The sequence below is a fragment of the Notolepis coatsorum genome (assembly GCF_963971535.1).
Source record: "Notolepis coatsorum genome assembly, chromosome: 3".
NCBI classification, from domain to species: Eukaryota; Metazoa; Chordata; class Actinopteri; order Aulopiformes; family Paralepididae; genus Notolepis; species Notolepis coatsorum.
The window spans coordinates 155,991,239-156,013,001 of record NC_140167.1 but is presented as its reverse complement, the minus strand read 5'-3'; the positions used below and the strand labels follow the sequence as shown (position 1 = coordinate 156,013,001).

The 21,763-nt window shown below is 43.1% G+C and overlaps 1 protein-coding gene across 1 annotated transcript in view; it reads right to left on the bottom strand.

The window, feature by feature from the left end:
- LOC311225190 (pituitary tumor-transforming gene 1 protein-interacting protein-like) overlaps positions 1-21,199 on the bottom strand; it is a 54,501-nt gene extending 33,302 nt beyond the window's left edge. Inside the window, exons 1-3 of the mRNA XM_084310399.1 lie at positions 20,998-21,199; positions 6,771-6,826; positions 3,286-3,394 (exon numbers count right to left, since the gene is read on the bottom strand). Coding sequence (XP_084166525.1) covers positions 3,286-3,394; positions 6,771-6,826; positions 20,998-21,100 — 268 coding nt within the window. The 5' untranslated portion in view covers positions 21,101-21,199. The remainder of the gene's footprint in view (positions 1-3,285; positions 3,395-6,770; positions 6,827-20,997) is intronic.
- Between the last annotated feature and the right edge of the window lie 564 nt (positions 21,200-21,763).

Below are 21,763 nucleotides of genomic sequence, written 5' to 3'. Positions count from 1 at the left end.
TGTTGGACAATGCCTAGGCTAACCGGCACTGTCCACTTCCATTCATTGTGCTAAGCTAGGCTAACATGCCAGAAAGCCAGATAGCTTTCTACTGAACGCACATATAGGAAACTGGTAGCTATCTTCTTGTCTCTCTCTGGAGAAGACTGTAAGCTAATTTCCCAAAATGTTGGCGTGTTCCTTTAAATTTGATTTTCCAGGACCGAAAATGTCTTATTTTCAGGAAAGATATGAATCCCTAGTATGGATACACAAGGAAAGTGTTATGTGAGTTTATGAAATAGGCCTCTTAGTACACAGCTGTCATGGCTGGAGGCACTAGCCGTTCCTCCTTCTATTGCTTGGAAATACAATTTCTGTTCCTCCTTCTATTGCTTGGAAATACAATTTCTGTTCCCACATTCTGTATTGGTAATGGCCTGGAGAGAGATTTTATTATCCACCTTAACCCTTTCACGACCACACTACAGAAGGTTAACCCTTTACTATCATACTACAGATGGTTCTGTAGTGTGATAGTAAAGGGTTAACCTTCTGTAATGTGGTTGTGAAAGGGTTAACCTGCTGTCGTGGGGCAGTGAAAGGGTTAACCTGCTGTATTGTCACAGTGAAAGGGTTAACCGTTTGGTAGTGCGGTAGTGAAAGGGTTAATTACCCAACATTATAGTTTAAGAGAGAACCAAGACAAGCAGTATGTAACATTATAATAAAAAATCGAACTGGCCAGCATGTTATTATTGTGAACTGACGTACTTAGAACTGAACACCTGATCCCTAACCCAGATATAGGGCTGGGCGATATGGCCTAAAAATAAAATCTCAGATTTTTTCACACCACATCCGATTTACGATTTTAATCTATCTTTTTCTAAAGGGGACATGCATTGCTATTCCTAGCACTATTTGGGCAACTTTACACAATTCCTGTGAGTCTATTGAACACATCTGTAAGCTTTTATTAAAACAAATTCATTGTTTTATATTTCTAATCAAGTACTCAAAAGCCACATTTTTCTCACTTTGAATTTCAGGCTGTGTTGGCCTGGCTCTGCCCATAAGCACTGTGTAAATGAGTATGTCCTACTGCTGCTTCCTCGCGTGCAGTTTGTTTGTTTGCTTGCTTGCTGTCAACCATAGAGGGGGCGTTAGTTATGCAAATCAGTGCTATATTAACGTCAGCAAAACCGTCAAATCAGAACAGCTTAGTTGAGTGAGGAAGGATCTCGTGAACTCGAGACTAGACTGATGAGTCAATATGGTAATTAGAGACACAGACCCATTGACACTAACCCGTATTACTATAAAACCATGGTAAACACAGAAAAAAACTATTTATAATGCATGTCCCCTTCTTTAAAAACTAGAAACGCCAAGGAAATCATTCAAATAAGCTTTGTTTTTATTTGACACAAAAATTATCAAACCAAGATGACTTTCCCTATTGGGATTGAAGTGCAAACCTAACTTTCACCAATCTTCACTTAACATTTTTTTAATATATATATTAGGGATGTCCCGATCCGATCACGTGATTTTCCGAAGATCGGGATCGGGATCAACAAACATGACCATGTTCACGTCTTAAACTCATACTGAGGCCTTAGTTTTGGTTTTAAATTGCATATCATCATTCATTTATTTATTGTCACACAGAGCAGAAGAATTTTGCCAAAACAAACCAATAGTATCCAGCTGCAGAACGGCAGACCAGCCAAAATCTCAGACCCAAATTAAATGTTTTATTTTTATTTTTTTAAATCCCAATTTCTCACATTACATTCACCCTGAATGTTGACGTTATCCAGGTGAAAAGTTAACTTCATTCAAGCGAGGCATTGCAATCCTTGACATAAATCATTTGATGTATAATTAAATCAAAGGAAATGCGTTTGGGTCTGTGAGTGTGGTTTGTCTGCCGTTCTGCAGCTGGATACTATTGGTTTGTTTTGGCAAAATTCTTCTGCTCTGTGTGACAATAAATAAATGAATGATGATATGCAATTTAAAACCAAAACTAAGGCCTCAGTATGAGTTTAAGACGTGAACATGGTCATGTTTGTTGAAAAAAGAAAAAAAAGTAAAACTATTTAAAAAATAATTTTTTTTTCTTTTTTTTTATCGGATCGGGAAAGATCGGTATCGGTAGATACTCAAAATCACATGATCGGGATCGGATCGGGAGCAAAAAAAACGTGATCGGGACATCCCTAATATATATATATATAAAGGTTACTCTTGATCAAACAAAGATGAATGTCCCTATTGGGATTAATAGTGCAATAACTTGCTTTTTCACCAAACTTCGCTTAAAACAAATAAAAGGTGCCTCTTGATCATCAAAACAAGAATGAATTTCCCTATTGGGATTAATAAAGTGCAAATCTAACTTTCAGCAAACATCACTTTTTGTAAAATAAAAGGTGACTCTTAAAAAAAAAGATTAATTAATTCGAATGAATAGATAAAATCGATTAATCGCCCAGCCCTGCGGCCAGATCAGATCTTAATGCCAGGTGTGAACTGACGTACTTAGAGCTGAACACTTGATCCCTAACCCAGATCAGATCTTGATGTCATGTGTGAACTGACATGCATAGAGCTGAACACTTATGATAGAATCACCCAGATCAGATCTTGATGCCAGGTGGAAACAAAAAGTTATAAGATTATCAGGTTGAAAAATTCTCAAGAGTCGTTCTTCCAGCTCTCCAGATTAATATTGGTTGGGTGGGAAACTTGGACCGTTATGTAGGAGGGTGGGGGAATCAATACATCACAATATTTTGCGTGCCAATATTATATCGATACAGTGATGAAGTAAAGATGAAATTGTTATTTTCTGTTTCAGTTTAAATTCAGTTATTATTTTTAATAGAATGAATCATTAAAAAAAGGGTATTGCACATAAATAGGCACTTGAGATAATCCTTCAGAACGTTGATCAGCTCAGCTGACCGACAATAAATCAAAATGACACCATTCACCATCATAGCCTATAATAACAGCATTGCATTGGCCCATCAACCGGTTTTAATAAACAAACAGAAACAGTAGCATGTGCATCTTTTAGATCAATTAGGCTATGAAAATTAGGCTGCCTCTAAATATAAAAATGTATTAAATAAGAATGGTTTGCTTCAATTATATACTATTCAAAAATTCGAAAATTCTAACTCATCCCTACCCCAGGTGTGTTTAGGGTTAAAGTTAGGGTTAGTAGTATATCTTACCCCAGGTGTGTTTAGGGTTATGGTTAGGGTTAAAGTTAGGGTTAGTATATCGTACCCCAGCACAGCCCCCATCGTGCATCAGCCAGGGGACACAGATTCCGGGACGGAAGGATGGTGCTGGTTGGGTAGTCCATGCATTTCTTGGTTGGTCCGCACCACAAACACTGCAACCAGATCACAAGACAAGCTTTATTCAAGCAATCAGGGACAATCAATGAGACAAGAGTGCTCTTTCACTTCCTGTCCTCACCACACTTCTAGTTTCAACAGCATGTGTGACAGCAGTACAAATGTCTTGATGTATGTGGATCCGAGCGGAATACATACACACATACATTCCTCCAAATGGAATATGACTCTGATATTTTGAGCTCCGAGCCTTGACATTTAAGCCTTCATCTTATTTTCATACCAGCCCTCGTTTCCCTATGGTTTTTCTTTTGTTGTTGTTGTTCTTAGCTCTGTTCTTTAAATCTTTCAAAAATGTTCTTATGTACCCCAGTTGCTATTGCATGTACATTATGTGTTTTATTACACGTATATGCATACATACCAACTATTCGCCTGTTTTATTCTCCACCCATCAATCATCCATAGCAACACTATTTTATCACCAACATCCAAGTTGGGGGATCCCCTTTGAACGGCCCATCTGAGGTTTCTCTCCCCCACCTCGCCTGTGGTGCTTTTTTCCGATTGCTAGGTTTTTAGTGAGTTTTTCCTTACCTTCGCTGGGGAATGTCTGGGAGTGTTGCATATTTGGATTTTGTTCTTGATTTATTGTGATGTTTCTTCTCGACTTGTTTAAAGAAGACATGTCCAGCCCATGGGGACATTACCTTGTGATTTCAGGCTTTACAAATAAATTTGATTTGATTTGATGTTTCAAGCAAACGCATAGAGCATTATCTCCACCTGCATGGTGTTTTTATTGAATACAAAAGTATCAATCTGCGTCCGTGGACCATTGGAGGAGGAGCCAGTATTTAGCCTTCAGTTGTACCTAATGTTACTATGTCAGTCGTTTTCACCCGACTCAAGCCAGGGTTTTATTCAGTTGCATCCAATTTTACTTTATCAAGTGGATTATTGCTAAATCATCACCTACTCTGAAATCAAAAACCGTAGAAATGATTGGTTTTGCGAAAAATAAGTGAAAGCTACAGTAGAAAGAGATGCTGAGCTGAGAGATGTTTTCTGTGTGTTACTTCTGTGCAGGGTTGTAAAGTACTTGAGTAATTGTACATTGTTACAATACTGTTTTCAGGGGTTTGTACTTTACTCAAGTATTATTAGGTTTGTATACTTGTACTTATAGCCTTCTAATACACTCCGCTGTTAATTGTACTGTAGCACTCTTTTACTCTGTCCATTATATTGTATTGCACTGCTGCATAATTGTACTATCTATTCTATTCTACTATTTTATTGCACTGTATTATTTTACTCTGTCTATTACAGGTTCAAAACTGTCAGGTATTAAACTGTTTGGGTATCAAACAAGAGACTGTCAGGCTTTAAAACTGTGTAGGACCCAGGCTTAGAACTGCACCATGAGAGAGGAAACTGCGCCCTGAGAGGGAGGTTTGCCCTGGGTGGGAGGTTCGAAGGGTCAAGTGGGTATCAAACAGGAGGGAAGACTGTCAAGTTTTAAACTGTGGATACAAAACAGAGAAGGTAAAGACGACTTTGTTGAACTTTTACTCAATTACTTTTCAGAGAAAAAAAACATACTTTTTACTCCTATTTAAAATGCAGACCTACAAAGTAAAAATCTCGCAGGTCCAACTATTTTAATTAGTACTATATATTTGTTTCTCTGGCCAAACTAACGTTAACGTTATTTATCCAACGGCCGCACTTTATTTAAAAACGGCCAATCAAATCCCCATCAATGGCAAATTAACCCGCCCATACCCATGCTGATTGATCCTTGTGCAAGACTAGAAAGCAGGGATCTTTGATTAAACACCTGCTACCAGAAGAATAGACAGTCAGAAAAAAACGTTTTTTACTTTTACTTAAGTACATTTAAAAGTAGAAACTTTTTTACTTTTACTCAAGTGTGTTTTTAGCCAGATTTTGAGTACTTGAGTACGATTTTGAGACGGTACCCATACTTTCACTTAAGTATAATTTCGGGGTCTTTTTTACACCCCTGCTTCTGTGTGTGTGTGTGTGTGTGTGTGTGTGTGCGTGTGTGTGTGTGTGTGCGTGTTCCACTTAGTTATCAAAGTCCAGGACCAGTTTAAACTAGAATAATTGCTAATCTGCCAAACTATTGTGGATGAACTAATTAAAGGTTATTATTGAATTAGGTATCATTAGCTTGCAAATTCATCATTGTTTTAATTAATTTCACATACCTACTCTCTGTGGAATTAGGTTTGTGCTAGACCAGTGAAAGAGAGGTGAGAGATCTTTAGTATGTATTCTACTTGGTTCTTGAATAGTCCAGGACTAGTTTAGCCTACAATGGCTAATCTTACAACAAGCAGTGCATGGGTAAGGCTAAGAGAATTATCAAAGACTCCAGCCACCCAAACAACTGCCTTTTTGAACTGCTGCGGTCAGGCAAGCGATACCGGAGTCTCATGGCAAGCACAGACAGACTCAGAAGAAGCTTCTATCCCCAGGCCATCAGGATGCTCAACGAACAATAACACTATGTAACAACCATCAAATGCACTCACAGCACACACATCCACACGCACACACTCACTTTAAACAAACAACTCACTGCAGCACCCACTTTACACACTTTAGAACACCTAAACACACTTTATATTTATTGGTAAAGAATTTGCACTACAACCCATACCTCATTACACCTTACTGTAAATTGTACCTCATCCCATTTCTGCTTTGCACTATATAGTATATTGTATATTAGTATATTGTATGGTAACTCAGTTACTTCTACTCTGCATTGAACATTGTACATACTGAACACTTGTGTCCACGTACGTGACATCTATTTTTACTTGCTATACTTATTTTATTTTATACTTATCTATTTTTGCCTAGCACAGTCTCTGGAGCGTAATAGAAAGAAGCATTTTGTATAAAAGTATTCTGTACTTCTGTATGACAACTAATAAAGAAACTACAAACGCTTGTGGGTAAATAATTAATTGTATCCTAATATATGTAATTAATAAAAAATTTAATCTATAAATTATGCCTCATTACCCACCTTTTGAACAGGCCTCCTTGTATTCATTAAGGCACCAGAGAATGAACATACTGAATAGATAAACAAAATGACCAATTAAGCTAGTGACCTCATAGTGACCTCAGGAAAAGCTTTTCTATGTGTCCAGTCTGCAAAATCATCTGTTTTTCATTTCGGCCCCATTGCTGATCGAGTTTGACATCCCTGCAATACAGTATAGTTACTACTATACTTACTGTTACTACTTACTGTTACTACTATACTTACTGTTACTACTATACTACTTACTGTTACTACTATACTTACTGTTACTACTATACTACTTACTGTTACTACTATACTTACTGTTACTATACTATACTTACTGTTACGTTCTTCAGGCACTCATCACAGCTGGTGTCGGATTTAGATTCACAAGGAACTGAGATAGAAAAACAAAGAGGAAAGAGATGCTGTAAACACAGTGATCCACCGACACAATGATCTACCCACAGTGATCTACCCACACAGTGATCCACCCACACAGTGATCCACCCACACAAAATGACAAATCACATGCAACCATTTACCAGTGTTGGGGAGTAGCTTCACTACATGTAATTAAACTAGTAGTTTACTAACGTTATTGTAGTTGCTAATAACTTATTTTGTCTTCCATTTTGGTGCGTAGTTAATTATTTAAAATTATGTCTTTATCAAATAAAGGAAGAACTGGGGGGCTGCTGCCCATCATGTATAAATAACAGATTCTGACAATCAAGTTGTTAAATTGTCTAAAAGAGTGGAAGTTCAAGATGAACAGGTCCATATACAACTGTTGTTCTGTGTCTGGCTTGGCTTGCTCAGCACCCGTCTGCACTGTACTTCACTTCGTGCACGAGCACTGAATAAAAAATTCCACCATGTACCTTTACATCCCAACATCCGTCTGACCACACCCCCTTCCGCTTACCTTCATAAGCAGGTGTGTGGTCACCTACTCGCCTCCTTCTTCACTTTCACCACAAGGAAGTGCCTTCGGTAGATCCCCACTTGACGAGGTTGTTAGCTGAAGAAAGTTGAGACGTGTTTACATTGTGCTTATTTTTTTCTTCTCTCATAAATATTCGATAGAAAAATCTAAGTCATAATGTCTACTTCGGAGAGTCGCAGAGCCACTCTCGAATAGACTTTTAATTGTCATTGCATTGTCATTGTCATCTCCACCAGCGGTTCTCCAATTCCGCCTCCGTCGTGCGTCCTGGTGCAGGGCTGTTGCCTCTCTCGTGGTTGGTAGCCACGCCCGGTAGGTGTCCGATGGGTAGTTTGCCTCTCCAAGGAGCTGGTGTACCGGTGCCGTCGCCTCTGCAATGGCCTGGTCCTGGCTCTGGTTCCTCTGCTTCCGGGGAATCGTCCGCTGTTGAGCGGCCGGTTCCTTTGGTTCCCGAGGATTTGATACGCAAACTTTTTGCGTCTGCTCGCTCCCGTCGCAAGATGGTGGCTTGCAGACGCGAACAGCCTGGGTTTGGTGAGTTGCTGGAGCCCAGTGAGGATGCGTCGGTCTCTACCTGCCCGATGGAAACAGAGGATTACATGGTAGAGGCGGACGGGTTCTTATTTGAAGGCCCGGTGGAGACATGTATCCCGCCCGTCCAGGTAACACTGGAGGGGGGTGAAATGTCTCCTTGAGGCGCCTTGTTTGAAGATGTTGGAGAAGAACCTCTGACTCGTCGGCAGGATGCCCTACTATCAGCCACATTGGAGTGTGGCTCCTTGACCAGTAGAAGCCTGCTGTATGTGAGGGATGCGGGCTCGGTGGAGGAAAGTCTGCAGGGGGAACTGCGGGCTTTGTTTCCCGAGCTTATGGCGGTGGCGGCAGTCGCAAACGGCGTGCCGCTGCCGCAGCCACTGCCTGTTCCTGTCCCTGATGATCTAATAGGTCATCTCTGGCAACGTCGCCCGGTGAGAGGGGTGGACGTTGTCTACCCATTTTTCCCCTCAATGGGGGCCTATGTTCGTCGGGGCCAGGTGGTGTCCCACATCATTGGCCTCACCCCCGCCTACGTACAAGTTACGCGGGTGGCGGGTTTGGTCGAAGGTATGAGAGAGGGCGTGCCACGGCTTGATAGGCCGATGGCCGCGCTCCTCTGTCTGGAGGTGGTGTGGGAGCCGTTACGCAAGCCGGTTCCTCAAGGGAAATCGGCGAGGCGGTTGGCTTACTGGAGCGACCAGTCATTTATCGCCGGAACACAATCTCTGGCTGCCGCGTCTAACATCGTGCAGCTGGCAAGATTCATGTCCGGGATATTGACGGGCGGCATGGAGCCGAGTGATGTACAACATGACCAGCTCACCCAGTCGGCAGGAGCTATCCTGCATCTGACTCAGCCGCAGGCCATAGCCGCTGGGAAAGTGCGCGCCCTGGCAACTCTAACCCAGCGTCACCTTTGGCTGGAGCAGGCCCGTGTGCCGGAGAAGAAGAGGATTCCACTTCTGACGGCACCCCTCTCCGATGCTGGACTGTTCGGGAAGGCCCTGCAGTTGATGACCTCGACGTGCAGAGAAATGCAGGAGGAGCGCTCCGTGCTCCAACCTCATTTTCCCCCTCCCGACATCGCCGGTGGAGTCAGACGGCTGCCACGTCGTCGAGCTTCCTCCGCCGTGGCTGCTGCTGCTACCACCGCCACTGCTGGCCCTTCGAAGAAGGCCAGGAGGAGAGAGGGCGGCGCCGCTGCAGCCGGCCCACCTGCGCCTGGAGGAGACGGTAGGGATCGTCGTGACCAGCCGCCGATTGTCTACCGTCCCGCCGGGGCTCCCCGGGGTGGTAAATCCCGAGCGGCTCGAGGGGGCAAGGGCCGCTAGACCCAGTGACTTTTTTCCCGTGCGGTCCCCTCTGTTTACCCCTCCCCGGCCCTCTCATATACTTTTGTTCAGAAATAAAAAGTCCCCTCTAAAGGGGGACTGTATTTTTTGTTAACAAACTGTGTGTTTCTTCACCAAACATATGATGAGGTTGCAAAGTGTGTATCTTCATTAGTATGCATTGATAGGAGGGTTACGTTCGTGTTATGAGCTTAAGCAAGGTCTGCAGCCTACACTCGGTTATAGAAAGGTTTTCTACCTCGGCCTGAGACTCCACATGCAGGTAGAGGCTAGTTGTATGGTCTGTTGCTTACACAAGTAATGTTGAGCTACAACACTGTTGTGTTAGTTGCAGTAATGCTTGTATGAACACGTACCACGGCCCAGCCGTTTCGCTCTCTCTATCAGTGTTTTTCTATGTACAACATGGATGCGGGTGTAGGATTCACACACACACGCAACTTGGTTTTGTTGTAAACCCTGTTCACAGTTATCTGTGGGTAGCGTTCATTGTATTAGCTTGCGCTATTTCATTAGCATTCTACCAAAGGTATCATATGCTAAAGTTGTTGTTGTGTGCAGAGGGGAAGGGCTTGTGAGGGGGTACCGAATAAACCCCTCCTTCCCTCTTCTGATTGGTCAGGGGGGTTTTACTCATCTCCTGTCAGGCCAGTCAGGGCCAAGCCGTTAGGCGACTTGGCAGGGAGGGGGGGGGGGGGGGGGGAGGGTTGCCCTGACTCTGCTCCTATTAACAGGCGTTGAGTGTTGGGTTTCCCCCCGTCATAGCACACGTCACTACGCACGTTGCTGTTGACGATGGCTTCCGTGAGTTAGATCTGTACGTACGATCTATTGTTGTCAAAGTGTCGGGATAGAGCGTAGGACTTACGGGTCCACTACGCTCGATTTATGTGTAACTTGAGTCGGTTGGTCACATGACTCGAAGTTACCATGGCTTTTTCATTCTATGACTCACGTGGGAAGGCTCTCTGGGGAATTTCAGTCTAAATTTCTCTGTGGTAGGGGTGACTGGATGTAAAAATGTGAACAGTTTTTACCCTCAGCTGTGTCAAATGGGATTCATGTCAGTTGGTGCTTCCTTCTTTTTAAATAAAAGAGTGTGGAGTATAGGAAGCACCACACCCTTTTTGTCGTTTCTCCCAGGCGCCTTGGGGATTCAATGAAGGGTCTAAATAGCCTATTCATTGATGTGGTTGTGTCCCGACGCATGCATGGTGCTAGCTCGGGGTGTTTCTGTTAAGAATCATGCGGGTAGCTAGTACGCCTTGGTTGCTTGTTGTTAAAACGGCGTTTTTATAAAGCAATTGGGATGGAGGTTGTCCTCTTCCGAGAACCTGTTACTGGTTCTCGACGGATTCTCGTTCATATCTGGGGGATGATAACGGAATGGATCTGAACATAGGTAGAGGGGTCTCACGCCCTTGGAGTGGGCCACCGAGCGCGGTTCACACCGGCCCGTCTGGGTGGCGCCCTCTTTTCATGTTTTAGATCAACACGCATATCTGCCCCTTCTCCTGGAGTAGGCATGTCGGCGTGGTTAGGGCACAGGACTGGTTCTGGTCACGCTGGTCCAGGTCAGTTAACCCATTTGTCCGCCGGGGATGCAGATCTGCTGTTCTGGTACCCTGAGGGACTTGGGCTTTTTTCAGGGGAAAAAAGGCCGGGTCGGCCCGGGGCGTCACAAGGTTAGGCGTTATGGAGACCCTTGTTGGGTACTCTTTCGTACCTGGCACTATCATAAGGGGCTGGTTCTCTTCTCCGCACCTCTCTCACGCATGGTAGAGAGAGCGCTGTTGGGGTGGTCTTCTGGACCTCCTCTGGTAACCCTGTGTGCTTCCCGAGCCGCCGGGCCCGGTCTGAAGTAAAGTTTCGTTGATACCGTAGACCTGGGATAACCCCTTTTTCTTGAGGGGTTATAGGAACAACCACTGCATATGGTAACGACAGGGTGGTTGATTCCCTGGTGTGTTGGAGCAGTGTCAACTCCCGAGTTGTCCGGTTGAGTGTGCCCCTGCACGTTCATGACGTCTGCCAATCATGTCAGCCTTCTCTGCCTTGACCCCTCTGGGTGGTTTTTTTTTTGATGGGGGCTTCGTCATGGTGATCAACAACGCCAGCATCCGCCCCTTCCGCCGGGAGGGCTGTTTTCAGCTGACTCCTTTGGCGCCTGTCTCGTCCGCAGTGCTCCAGGCTCAGGTTACAGCCTGTTGCCTGGTTTCCCCGGTACGCTGCCTGCTTCCGTTGGTTAACCTTTTGAGTGCTTACGGCCATGCTGACTGCCTGTTCTGCAGGGTCAGTATGCCAGGCGGTGTGCTATTGGGGGGAAAGGGCCCGCTCAATACGCTGGCGATGTGGGGGGCGGTGTCACTAAGCGACCACCTGGTGGGGTCTTGATGCCTGGCGTCATTGACCTCTCCGGGCCCCCTTTTTTCAGGGGATCCAGTCCCTTCAGTGGGTCTGGGTCTTCCTTCGCGCTCCGCTGCTACGGCCTTGCCACGGGGTTGGGTTTGCTCTTGACCCCGTGATTTTGGGGGCAGTAACGAGGTTGTTCCTTCGTTCGTTCCCGGGTGGCATGCGGGTTGTGCGTGCGTGTAGTCGTGGGGTCAAGCCACGATCTGCCCACCCTGTGCGTTGGGTTGCTCGAGTGCCTCTTCGCACGGTCGGATCCGTAACGACACAGAACGAAGGGTTATGTATATAACCCAGTTCTGTGAGTTATGGTGCGCTCAGCACCTGGACGCCGCTGCGGCCCTTGATCTCGCCTTGTGGTGAAAGTTTGGGAAGGAGGCGAGTAGGTGACCACACACCTGCTTATGAAGGTAAGCGGAAGGGGGTGTGGTCAGACGGATGTTGGGATGTAAAGGTACATGGTGGAATTTTTTATTCAGTGCTCGTGCACGAAGTGAAGTACAGTGCAGACAGGTGCTGAGCGCACCATAACTCACAGAACTGGGTTATATACATAACCCTTCGTTAACTGCTGTTATGATCATGCAAGGCACACAAAAATGCAACAAAAATGAATGCTCCTTTTTTCTGTGCAGATTAGATATATGGTTATTCAGTGTTGATTCATGTCCAACTGGCAGGCAGCTATTAAAGTACAGCTTTGCAATAAACTCAAGTGAATGCTAGATTATGCAGTCATGTGACTTCCTTTTGTATTATATTATGCAAACATTTGGTATTGCTTTGCATGCTGGATATCAATCATTGAGTGGTCTTTTTCTATGTAACTATAGTTAACTATATTTCTCCTGAGGGGGTATAGCTTTGCTGTAGTTCAACTTCTTGCAGTGTGCAGTAACTGGTAGCGTTGGTGTAGTTCAACTCCTTCCAGTGTGAAGTAACTGGTAACTTTGCTGTAGTTCAACTCCTTCCAGTGTGAAGTAAATGATAGCTTTGCTGTAGTTCAACTCCTTTCAGTGTGAAGTAACTGGTAGCTTAAACTATGCTTTCAGGGTATCTTCCCCAACACTGCTATGTGTGCATAATGAATGCAATAAGCTAGCATTAGCCCCAATTCCCTGGAAAAAACTTGCCCATGTTTTTCCAGATCAAGTTCAAGTTCAAGTTTCTTTAATAGTTGTCATACAGAAGTACAGAATACTTTTGTACAAAATGCTTCTTACTGTTGCGCTCCAGAGACTGTGCATGACAAGATAAGTATGAAATAAAAACATAGTAAAAATTAGAAAAAAAAAAAAAAAAAAAAAGAGGTCACAGTGTTCAGTTTAGACATATGTACAATGTTCGTAGACGTAGTTACCATACAATATACAATACTGTGCAGTGTACTAATATACAATACTATATAGTGCAAGGCATAAATGGACGAGGTGCAGTTTAGGTACAATTCACAGTAGGTGTACGAGTTGTAGTGCAAATCCTTTATCAATAAATATAAAGTGTAAGTGTGTTTGTGTGATCTAAAGTGTGGAGAGTGGGTGCTGCAGTGTGTTGTTTGTTTGAGTGAGTGTGTGTGTGCGTGTGGGTGTGTGTGCTGTGTGCATTTGATGGTTGTTGCATAGTGATTATTGTTCGTTTAGCGATTATTGTTCGTTTAGCAGCCTGATGGCCTGGGGATAGAAGCTCCTTCTGAGTCTTTCTGTGCTCGCCATAAGACTCCGGTATCGCTTGCCTGATGGCAGCAGTTCAAAGAGGCAGTTGTTCGGGTGGCTCGAGTCCTTAATAATTCTCTTAGCCTTCCCCTTGCACCGCTTGTTGTAAATGTTCTGGAGGGTGGGAAGCCCCCCTCTAATTGTGCGTTCTACCTTCGGATGAAGGTAGAAAACATCAGAGAGTAGAACAAAAACAAATAAGGTACTGGTAGTAATAACATGACTAATAAGAAATGTGAACGGATACATGTTTTCATTCTCTAGTTGACTGACTGAGCTCTAGATACAAGGACTAAGACTAGACAACATGCATTGCTGTCATTCTCTAGTTTATTGACTGAGCTCTTGATACAAGGACTAACACTAGAAAACATGCTGGCATTCTATAGTTGACTGACTGAACTCTAGATACAAGGACTAACACTAGGTAACATGCTGTCATTCTCTAGTTGACTGAGCTCTAGATACAAGGATTAACACTGGGTAACATGCTGTCATTCTTTAGTTTATTGACTGAGCGCTCTAGATACAAGGACTAACACTAGGTAGCATGCTGTCATTCTCTAGTTTATTGACTGAGCTCTAGATATAAGGACTAACACTGTCATTCCCTAGTTGACTGGCTGAGCTCTTAACAAGGACTAACACTAGGTAAAATGCTGTCGTTCTCTAGTTGACTGGCTGAGCTCTTAAAACAAGGACCAACACTAGGTAACATGCTGTCATTCTCTAGTTGACTGGCTGAGCTCTTAAAACAAGGACTAACACTAGGTAACATGTTGTCGTTTGATTGATTGAAAACTTTATTAACAGATTGCAGAATGGGTACAATACAGTACAGCTCAATACACACAATTGTTAAGGGGATGCAGACCAGAGAAAGACTTTCGTCTTGTTTACATCAGGGTCCCCCATTTTCAATTCATCATTCGTTCTCTAGTTGACTGGCTGAGCTCTTAAAACCAGTGGTGCGTTATTGAAATCATCTGTGGTTGCACGCACCACGTGCACGCGCGCTCCCGGGAATGCGCATTTAGGGCCCTTTCTCACTCACCCTATTCGTTTCTATTTCATTCCGTTCTGGCCCGTACCGAGATCTGATGCGAACTCCCCCCCCCCCTCTCCCCCCTCTAGTTTGCGTACACACTGCAGTCTTGTTTCGTTCCGGGTTCCGTTTACGGTTTTCCTTTTGAGCGTTTACGCTTGCCGTAGGTGATGATGTCACGTTCGAAAATGTAAACACAGGAAGTGTTAACATGGCGCTGGAGACTGAAATGCTGATATAAAATGAATAAATAAGCAATAAATATGAAGTTATATTTGAACCTCTGTTGTCAAGCCTTGTCAATATAACCCACCCCATTTTATCACGAATGGATGGTGTTGTAGAGTTCGCTTTTGAGCATTTCCCAGGGCTAACGCTAAGCTAACGGTTAACGCTAGTTAGCTTAGCCTAGTCTAGTATAGCCTGTAGCACTTTCTTTTCAGCAAAGAACGTGCAATAAACAAAACGGATACATTCACTGTGTGTTCTGCCTGTCATTTGTTGATGAAACAAAACTAACATCAACACAAGTGACCACCAAGAGCGGATAGTTTAGTCTAAAAAAAGATCTGTGACTTTTGTTAGCTACATTGTTAGCTGCATGCTAACGTGAATGGAAGATGCCATTATAACAGTATAGCATTGTGGCTAGAAGCTAACGTTAGCTCACGCTAGTTAGCCAGCACCAAACTGATGATATCGGGAGCCATCAGTAGCTAGATAACATTAGAGACAACACTGTGTGTATTAAACAAGATTGAAAGAGGAGCTCTGAGCTAACAGGGTCTGTTAGCTAACGTTAGCCAGCTGCTCATGCAATCGCCGAATCGGTAATGCTAGCAGAATTAATGGATGTAAACTTTATTTAACATATTGCATATGGGTACAATACAATACGGCTCAATACAAACAATTGTTAAGGGAATGCAGACTGTTGTAGCTTGGACTGGTAGTCAGGTTCATTATAAAGTGATTTAAACTTTCGTTGGACTTTTTTGGGGATTAGCAAAACTATACATTTTTGGAAAGGGAATTGTATAAGGAATCAGAAAATCCATGTTTACATTTGCCCAGATGTCTATAAGGCGGCCATATTGGAATTTCCAAAATGGCCACCGTAAAATGTAGGTTTTGTAATATCTCGGCTTCTAAATGAGCTAGAACATTGATTTGAACTTCTAAACCTACATTTTCAGGATCAAGGAATCCAATGGTGGTAGTTACAAAGCTTCTACATTTTACATTAACCCTTCGATGCATGAGTGGGTCGAAAATTACTGTAGTCAGGTTCACTATATACTTTCATCGGATTTTCTTGGGGATTTGCAATACTATACATTTTTGGAAAGGATATTGTATAAGGATTCAGAAAATCCATGTTTCCATTTGCCCGGGTGAATTTTCAAAATGGCCGCCAAAGATGTAGGTTTTGTAATATTTCGGCTTCTAAATGAGCTAGAACATTGATTTGAACTGCTAAACCAACATTTTCACGGTCAATGAATCCAATGGTGCCAACAAAAATGAGGTAGAACCAAAGTGCATGTTAACATAACTTTTATTGAGGACTTAACAGATAATTGATATTAACTGATTGGCAACTGACATCAACTTCAGTATCATGACCACAGAAAAGAAGTAACCTTCTTCATTAGACTATTATGTGATAGATTATGTGAATGTATACACATCTATACACCATCATCACCATCATCATCACTTTCATCCATCACGGCATAGGAATCATCGTCATTCTGGCACTGGCTACTGCACTGACACATGTCAGTACAGGCTAAGTCTTTAGCTCTGCAGGAACATCTTCCAGAAGAACAGTTCGTTTTACATCTGCATTGGACCATCTCAATGATGGCCTTCAGGGCTTGGAGGACCTCTCTGGTTGTTGGCTTCATGCCATCTGAATCTTTGAAGTACCCATTGTGCAGGGGGTCCAGCTGCGGATCTTGCAGAGCAATGGCTGCCTGTGCGGCTGTGCCCATGCCCTGGTTTGTACATGGACCCTCAAGATATGCTGCTTCAGAGCTCCATGTGTTGGAGGGCGCTTGTCACTCTCTGCCCTGTGTTTACAGAAGAGATGCCATCGCAGTTCAGGGATTGTCTTGATGTTGATACCCTTGGGTGAGTAGGCTGCACATACAAAGGAAGCCAGTGTGGACAGCATTCCTTCTGTCACTTCTGCTTCATCCAACAGCATCTGAAAACCATTGATAATGTCTTCATCTGCTTTGAGATAGATCTGCAGCCAGGTTGCCTTGCCTATACGGGAGAACCTCCCTGTGTTGTCGGCCCCAGTGAATGCATGGAAAGCTGGCAAAGCCTTTGCTCTTTCTTTTCCTAGAGCGCGCCACAGTGGTTCAATGTGCACAACACCAGAGGCCATCGAAATCAATGTGTTCTTCAGCAAGAGATCATAGTTTGGTGTCAGAGTGAATTCATAGTTTCCTATGGCCTCTTTCTGGTTGATGTCTCGGTTTGACCTGGCAAGTACCATCAGCCTTGCAAACAGGTCCTTGGTCTCCTTCAAATCCACAGTATTGTCTCTGAGTTTCACTGTAATCTTCTTGTTCCCAGACAGGAACATCTTATTGTTCTCTTTTTTTACATGGGCCCAGAGGCTGACATCTCCATTGATCCGCTCTGACACATAGTCTTCATACAACTTCTGGCCAGTGACATCAGCATTCAAGATATGTGGTACATACTCATCTGGGATGTAGGCGTGCGTGATTACATTGTGCAGCCTGTCACCTTCAGTATTAAATGGGTTTCCATGACTGAGTATGGCTGCCTTGATCTTGTCGATTGTACCATGTGCCCTCTTGACTGCACTTGGCCCAAGCTCATGGTGCTGCGTGGTTCTGTCAGCTTCCATGTCAAATTGACTCTTGAACTCTTTCGACAGATGTGAAAGTCGACCAAGAGAAATCTCTGCCTGGCATTGTTAGAGATGCCAATAATCCCAGAGCGAATCTTCATCAGCTTGTTCAGATGTTCGCATGCGTGGTCTGCCCCAACAGACACAAAGGGAATGACACTCTTGGTGACTGATATATTACCTGCCCGTAGTTCCTCCCAGGTCTGAGGGTGATTGAGCCTCAAGTCATGCATGTCTGCAATGTATCTTGGCCAGAGTATTTTGTACTTGATGCGATCCATTGCAAAGAACAGCTTGCTCAGTGCTCTCCAGCCTGCAGATGGAGTTCAAGGTCAGCATTCCGAGTTGCTGCTACGAAGAACAGGATTGTTTCCACCCGATGTAGGTAGCTCATCATGGCCTTGAACATTGCATGCCTGGATTTTTGTTCCTCCCATTCTTGGAATGCTGTGATGAATTCAGCAGTGGTCAAGGCTTCCATGAGGGTGCTGTTGACTTGCTTCACAGATTCAGCCTTGATGTCTATACCTACCGAGCAGGCAGCTTCTACTCCCTCTGTTGTCTTCAGGCATACACGTTTCAGTTGTGGGTTGTCCTTGAAGAATTCCTCTAGAGCCATTTCATAGAGTGCTACATATGAGTATATGTGGGCATGGAGAGCTCGCTTGTAGTGTGTGCATTTCAGGATTTGCCTTGTTGTGGCAGGACCATACACATCTGCTTCCATCCAGGCATCATCTATACCCGAATTCTCCATGGAGGCACCAAGAGCTCTGAGGGCAGCCATGACGACATGCAGCTCACCCAGTCTGGGAACAACCATCTGTTTCAGGTCAGGTCTGGCATCTAGGAGCTGCACCACCTTCTCATAGAGGGCCATGTCAAAGGTAATGACTGTGGGGTGATCTTCCCCAACTGCCAACTTCCTCAGCTGATTCGCCTGTATGATTACAGTCAACAGAGTTGACCACTCGTGGGCCACCTCTGGCAATAGTGGCAGGGCTCCAACCTGTGTCAAGGGAAGGCTTTCAGACAACAGTGAGTTGTATCCTGCCCAGCCTGGAATCTTGCTGGACGTTTCTCCTGCTTTCATTCTGGATAATGCAGATGCAACAACCCATCCTAGGTGTGTCAGCTGATAGGACTCTGAGATGTTAGCCATGTTAGCTAGCTTAGTTAGTTAGCTGGCTAGCTAGTGTTAGCTATAATGTAGGGTAATTTGATGACCTACTAGCTCAAACAATAGTCATGAATGACACAAACTATACAGTAATGTTAGCTAGCTTATTTAGTTAACTAACTAGTGTTGGCAAACTACTGTATTTTATTTTGATGATACATGATGATAACATCATGCCATGAATGACACAATAGTAATAGTAGCTAGCTTAAATGTGATGTTATAGACATACAACCTGTTGAAATTGTCTGACGTAGAAATTAACACAATACTTACTTTACATGTATCAAATGCTGGGTAGAATAATGTTGAAGGATGACACTTCACATATAGTAGGCTATGTGTGGTCCACAACAAATATTAGGAGAATATCTGAAGAGAAGTCTGAAGAACAAGGCCATTGCTATAGGGTGTGGCCTTGCACCTTTGAGGGCAGGGCTCGCATCAGATTATAATTGTTTTGGCCTTTTGTATTGGCCTTTTGCTGAATTTATAGATATTTTACATGTATATATGATAATGATTTATTATAGACTATTTGATGAAAGATAATAAAATCTATTTGTTTTTGTATACTTAAAAAGAAATCATGCATTTTGCATTTCTCCCAGTAATTGTCGACCCACTCATGCATCGAAGGGTTAATGTAAAATGTAGAAGCTTTGTAACTACCACCATTGGATTCCTTGATCCTGAAAATGTAGGTTTAGAAGTTCAAATCAATGTTCTAGCTCATTTAGAAGCCGAGATATTACAAAACCTACATTTTACGGTGGCCATTTTGGAAATTCCAATATGGCCGCCTTATAGACATCTGGGCAAATGTAAACATGGATTTTCTGATTCCTTATATAATTCCCTTTCCAAAAATGTATAGTATTGCAAATCCCCAAGAAAATCCGACGAAAGTATATAGTGAACCTGACTATGGGGTCCTTATAACAATAACTTCATGTTTTCATCCACTTGTTTTTGGTTGAGGTTATGACGTTATGTCAGCAGCAGGCGCCACGCCCGTGTTTAGGTACAAGCTCGCAAAACCACGCCCCCCGTTCTCCCGGGGCCGAATCCGAGACCACCTATTCCAACTGATCCCGTTCAGCGGGGGGTGAAACGAATCAGCGCCGTTTTGCATCGCAAAAGGGGTGAGTGAGAACACTCCCCCCCCCCGTTCTCGGGAGCAGTGATTCGATCACCAAACGTGAGTGAGAAAGGGCCCTTAATGTCCCCTCGCTTGAGCACAGACTAAAGACAGTGCCTAATTGCCTCTACGAATGGAATGTAACACATGTCTTCACAACAAGTTCTGTGTGAATGTATCTGAGAACGTATTTAACACACCTGACGACTGGCACTATTGATATGCAAATAGCGAGTACTTATCTGGGGTTGCACCCCGTCCCATGAAGAACGCATGCCTGCTTAAAACAAGGACTAACAACAATACAACATGCTGTCATTCTCTAGTTGACTGGCTGAGCCCTTAAAACAAGGACTAACACTAGACAACAGGTAAACATTTGCTAGATTCAGTTTTGGTTGTAACAGGTTTGTTTATTTTGGAGTAAAATCTACCTATATTCTAGTGTATAATAATGTCATAGAGACATTTCCGAAAAGCTTTTTTCCCCCATCTACAGATACAACTCTTCCGAGAATGATGCTACTCTGTTGATTGATTGAAAATGTTTCGAAAATCAAGAATCAAGAGGTTTATTTGTCACATACATACCAGGGCATAGTGAAAATGCGGGTGGTCTTGCCCGCATTGATTGTGCAAAATACAATAATAAAATAGGCATAGAAATAAAATAAAATAGGTAAGACACAAGATATGCATGGTAAAAAAAATACATGCTGAGTTCCTGAGAAACTGGTTCCATACACTACTATACTATATACAATTTACTATTTTAACTCTTAATGTGTCTAAACTATACTATTAGTACCCCCTTCCTTTAAAGTGACTTTCTATTTGTATAAAGTGACATTTTGTTCAAGTGATAGTTTTAGCGGTTTATTAACAGATTGCAGTGCAGAATGGGTACAGTACTGTATTTGCAAATCTGGTATGTCATAAATGTATAGATGTAGCAGTACTGACTATCTGTATGTCATGTATGTCATATATGTCCTGATGAATTGAAAATGGGGGACCCTGATGTAAACAAGACGAAAGTCTTTCTCTGGTCTGCATCCCCTTAACAATTGTGTGTATTGAGCTGTACTGTATTGTACCCATTCTGCAATCTGTTAATAAAGTTTTCAATCAATCAATCAATCAATCAGCTCTGATATGGCCAGAAACATGACTGGGACTTTAACCCCCATTAAGTTAAGTTACTAACGTTACCAAGAGCCACAGGTCTGAGCTCAGATCCACTGGTGTCGCTTCATCTTTATTATTATTGTCATGAGAACAATTCTACCTCCTAACTAACCCGACAAAACAAAAAGCCAGCAGGAGAGTAGCTAAGCAACAAGCACTTACTTGAAGAAGGTGGGGTTTGGGTGGAGATTTGTCCCCGTGTTGTCGTAACGCCGCAAAACACAACGATAAAAACGAAGAGCGGCGCTTTAATAACTCCAAACATTTTGCTTTTGACGAAAGTAACCGACCGCTTGGAGAGTTTGTTGTTGATCAAGTGAAGTTGTTTGTTTCTCAGTGGACTGGATTCTTCAGACCCTCTGGCTGTAGTCAATAGTACCCAGCTGCAGCTCCGGAGACCAGCGCTTACAAGCCCCGCACATACAAGCCCGCACATAGCAACCCCTCGCTTCCATTGGCTGATTTTGGTCACGTTGCACTGCGGGATTGATTGATTGATTGATTGAAAACTTTATTAACAGATTGCCGTATGATTTGGGTCACGTTGCACTGCGGGATTGATTGATTGATTGATTGATTGATTCATTGATTCATTGATTCATTGATTGATTGATTGAAAACTTTATTAACAGATTGATTGATTGATTGAAAACTTTATTAACAGATTGCCGAATGGGTACACGTGACCACAGGCCCTGATTGATTGATTGAAAACTTTATTAACAGATTGTAGAATGGGTACACGTGACCTGACCGATTGATTGATTGATTGATTGATTGATTGATTGAAAACTTTATTAACAGATTGCAGAATGGGTACAGTGACCGATTGATTGATTGATTGATTGATTGATTGATTGATTGATTGATTGATTGAAAACTTTATTAACAGATTGCAGAATGCAGTACAGCTCAATACACACAATTG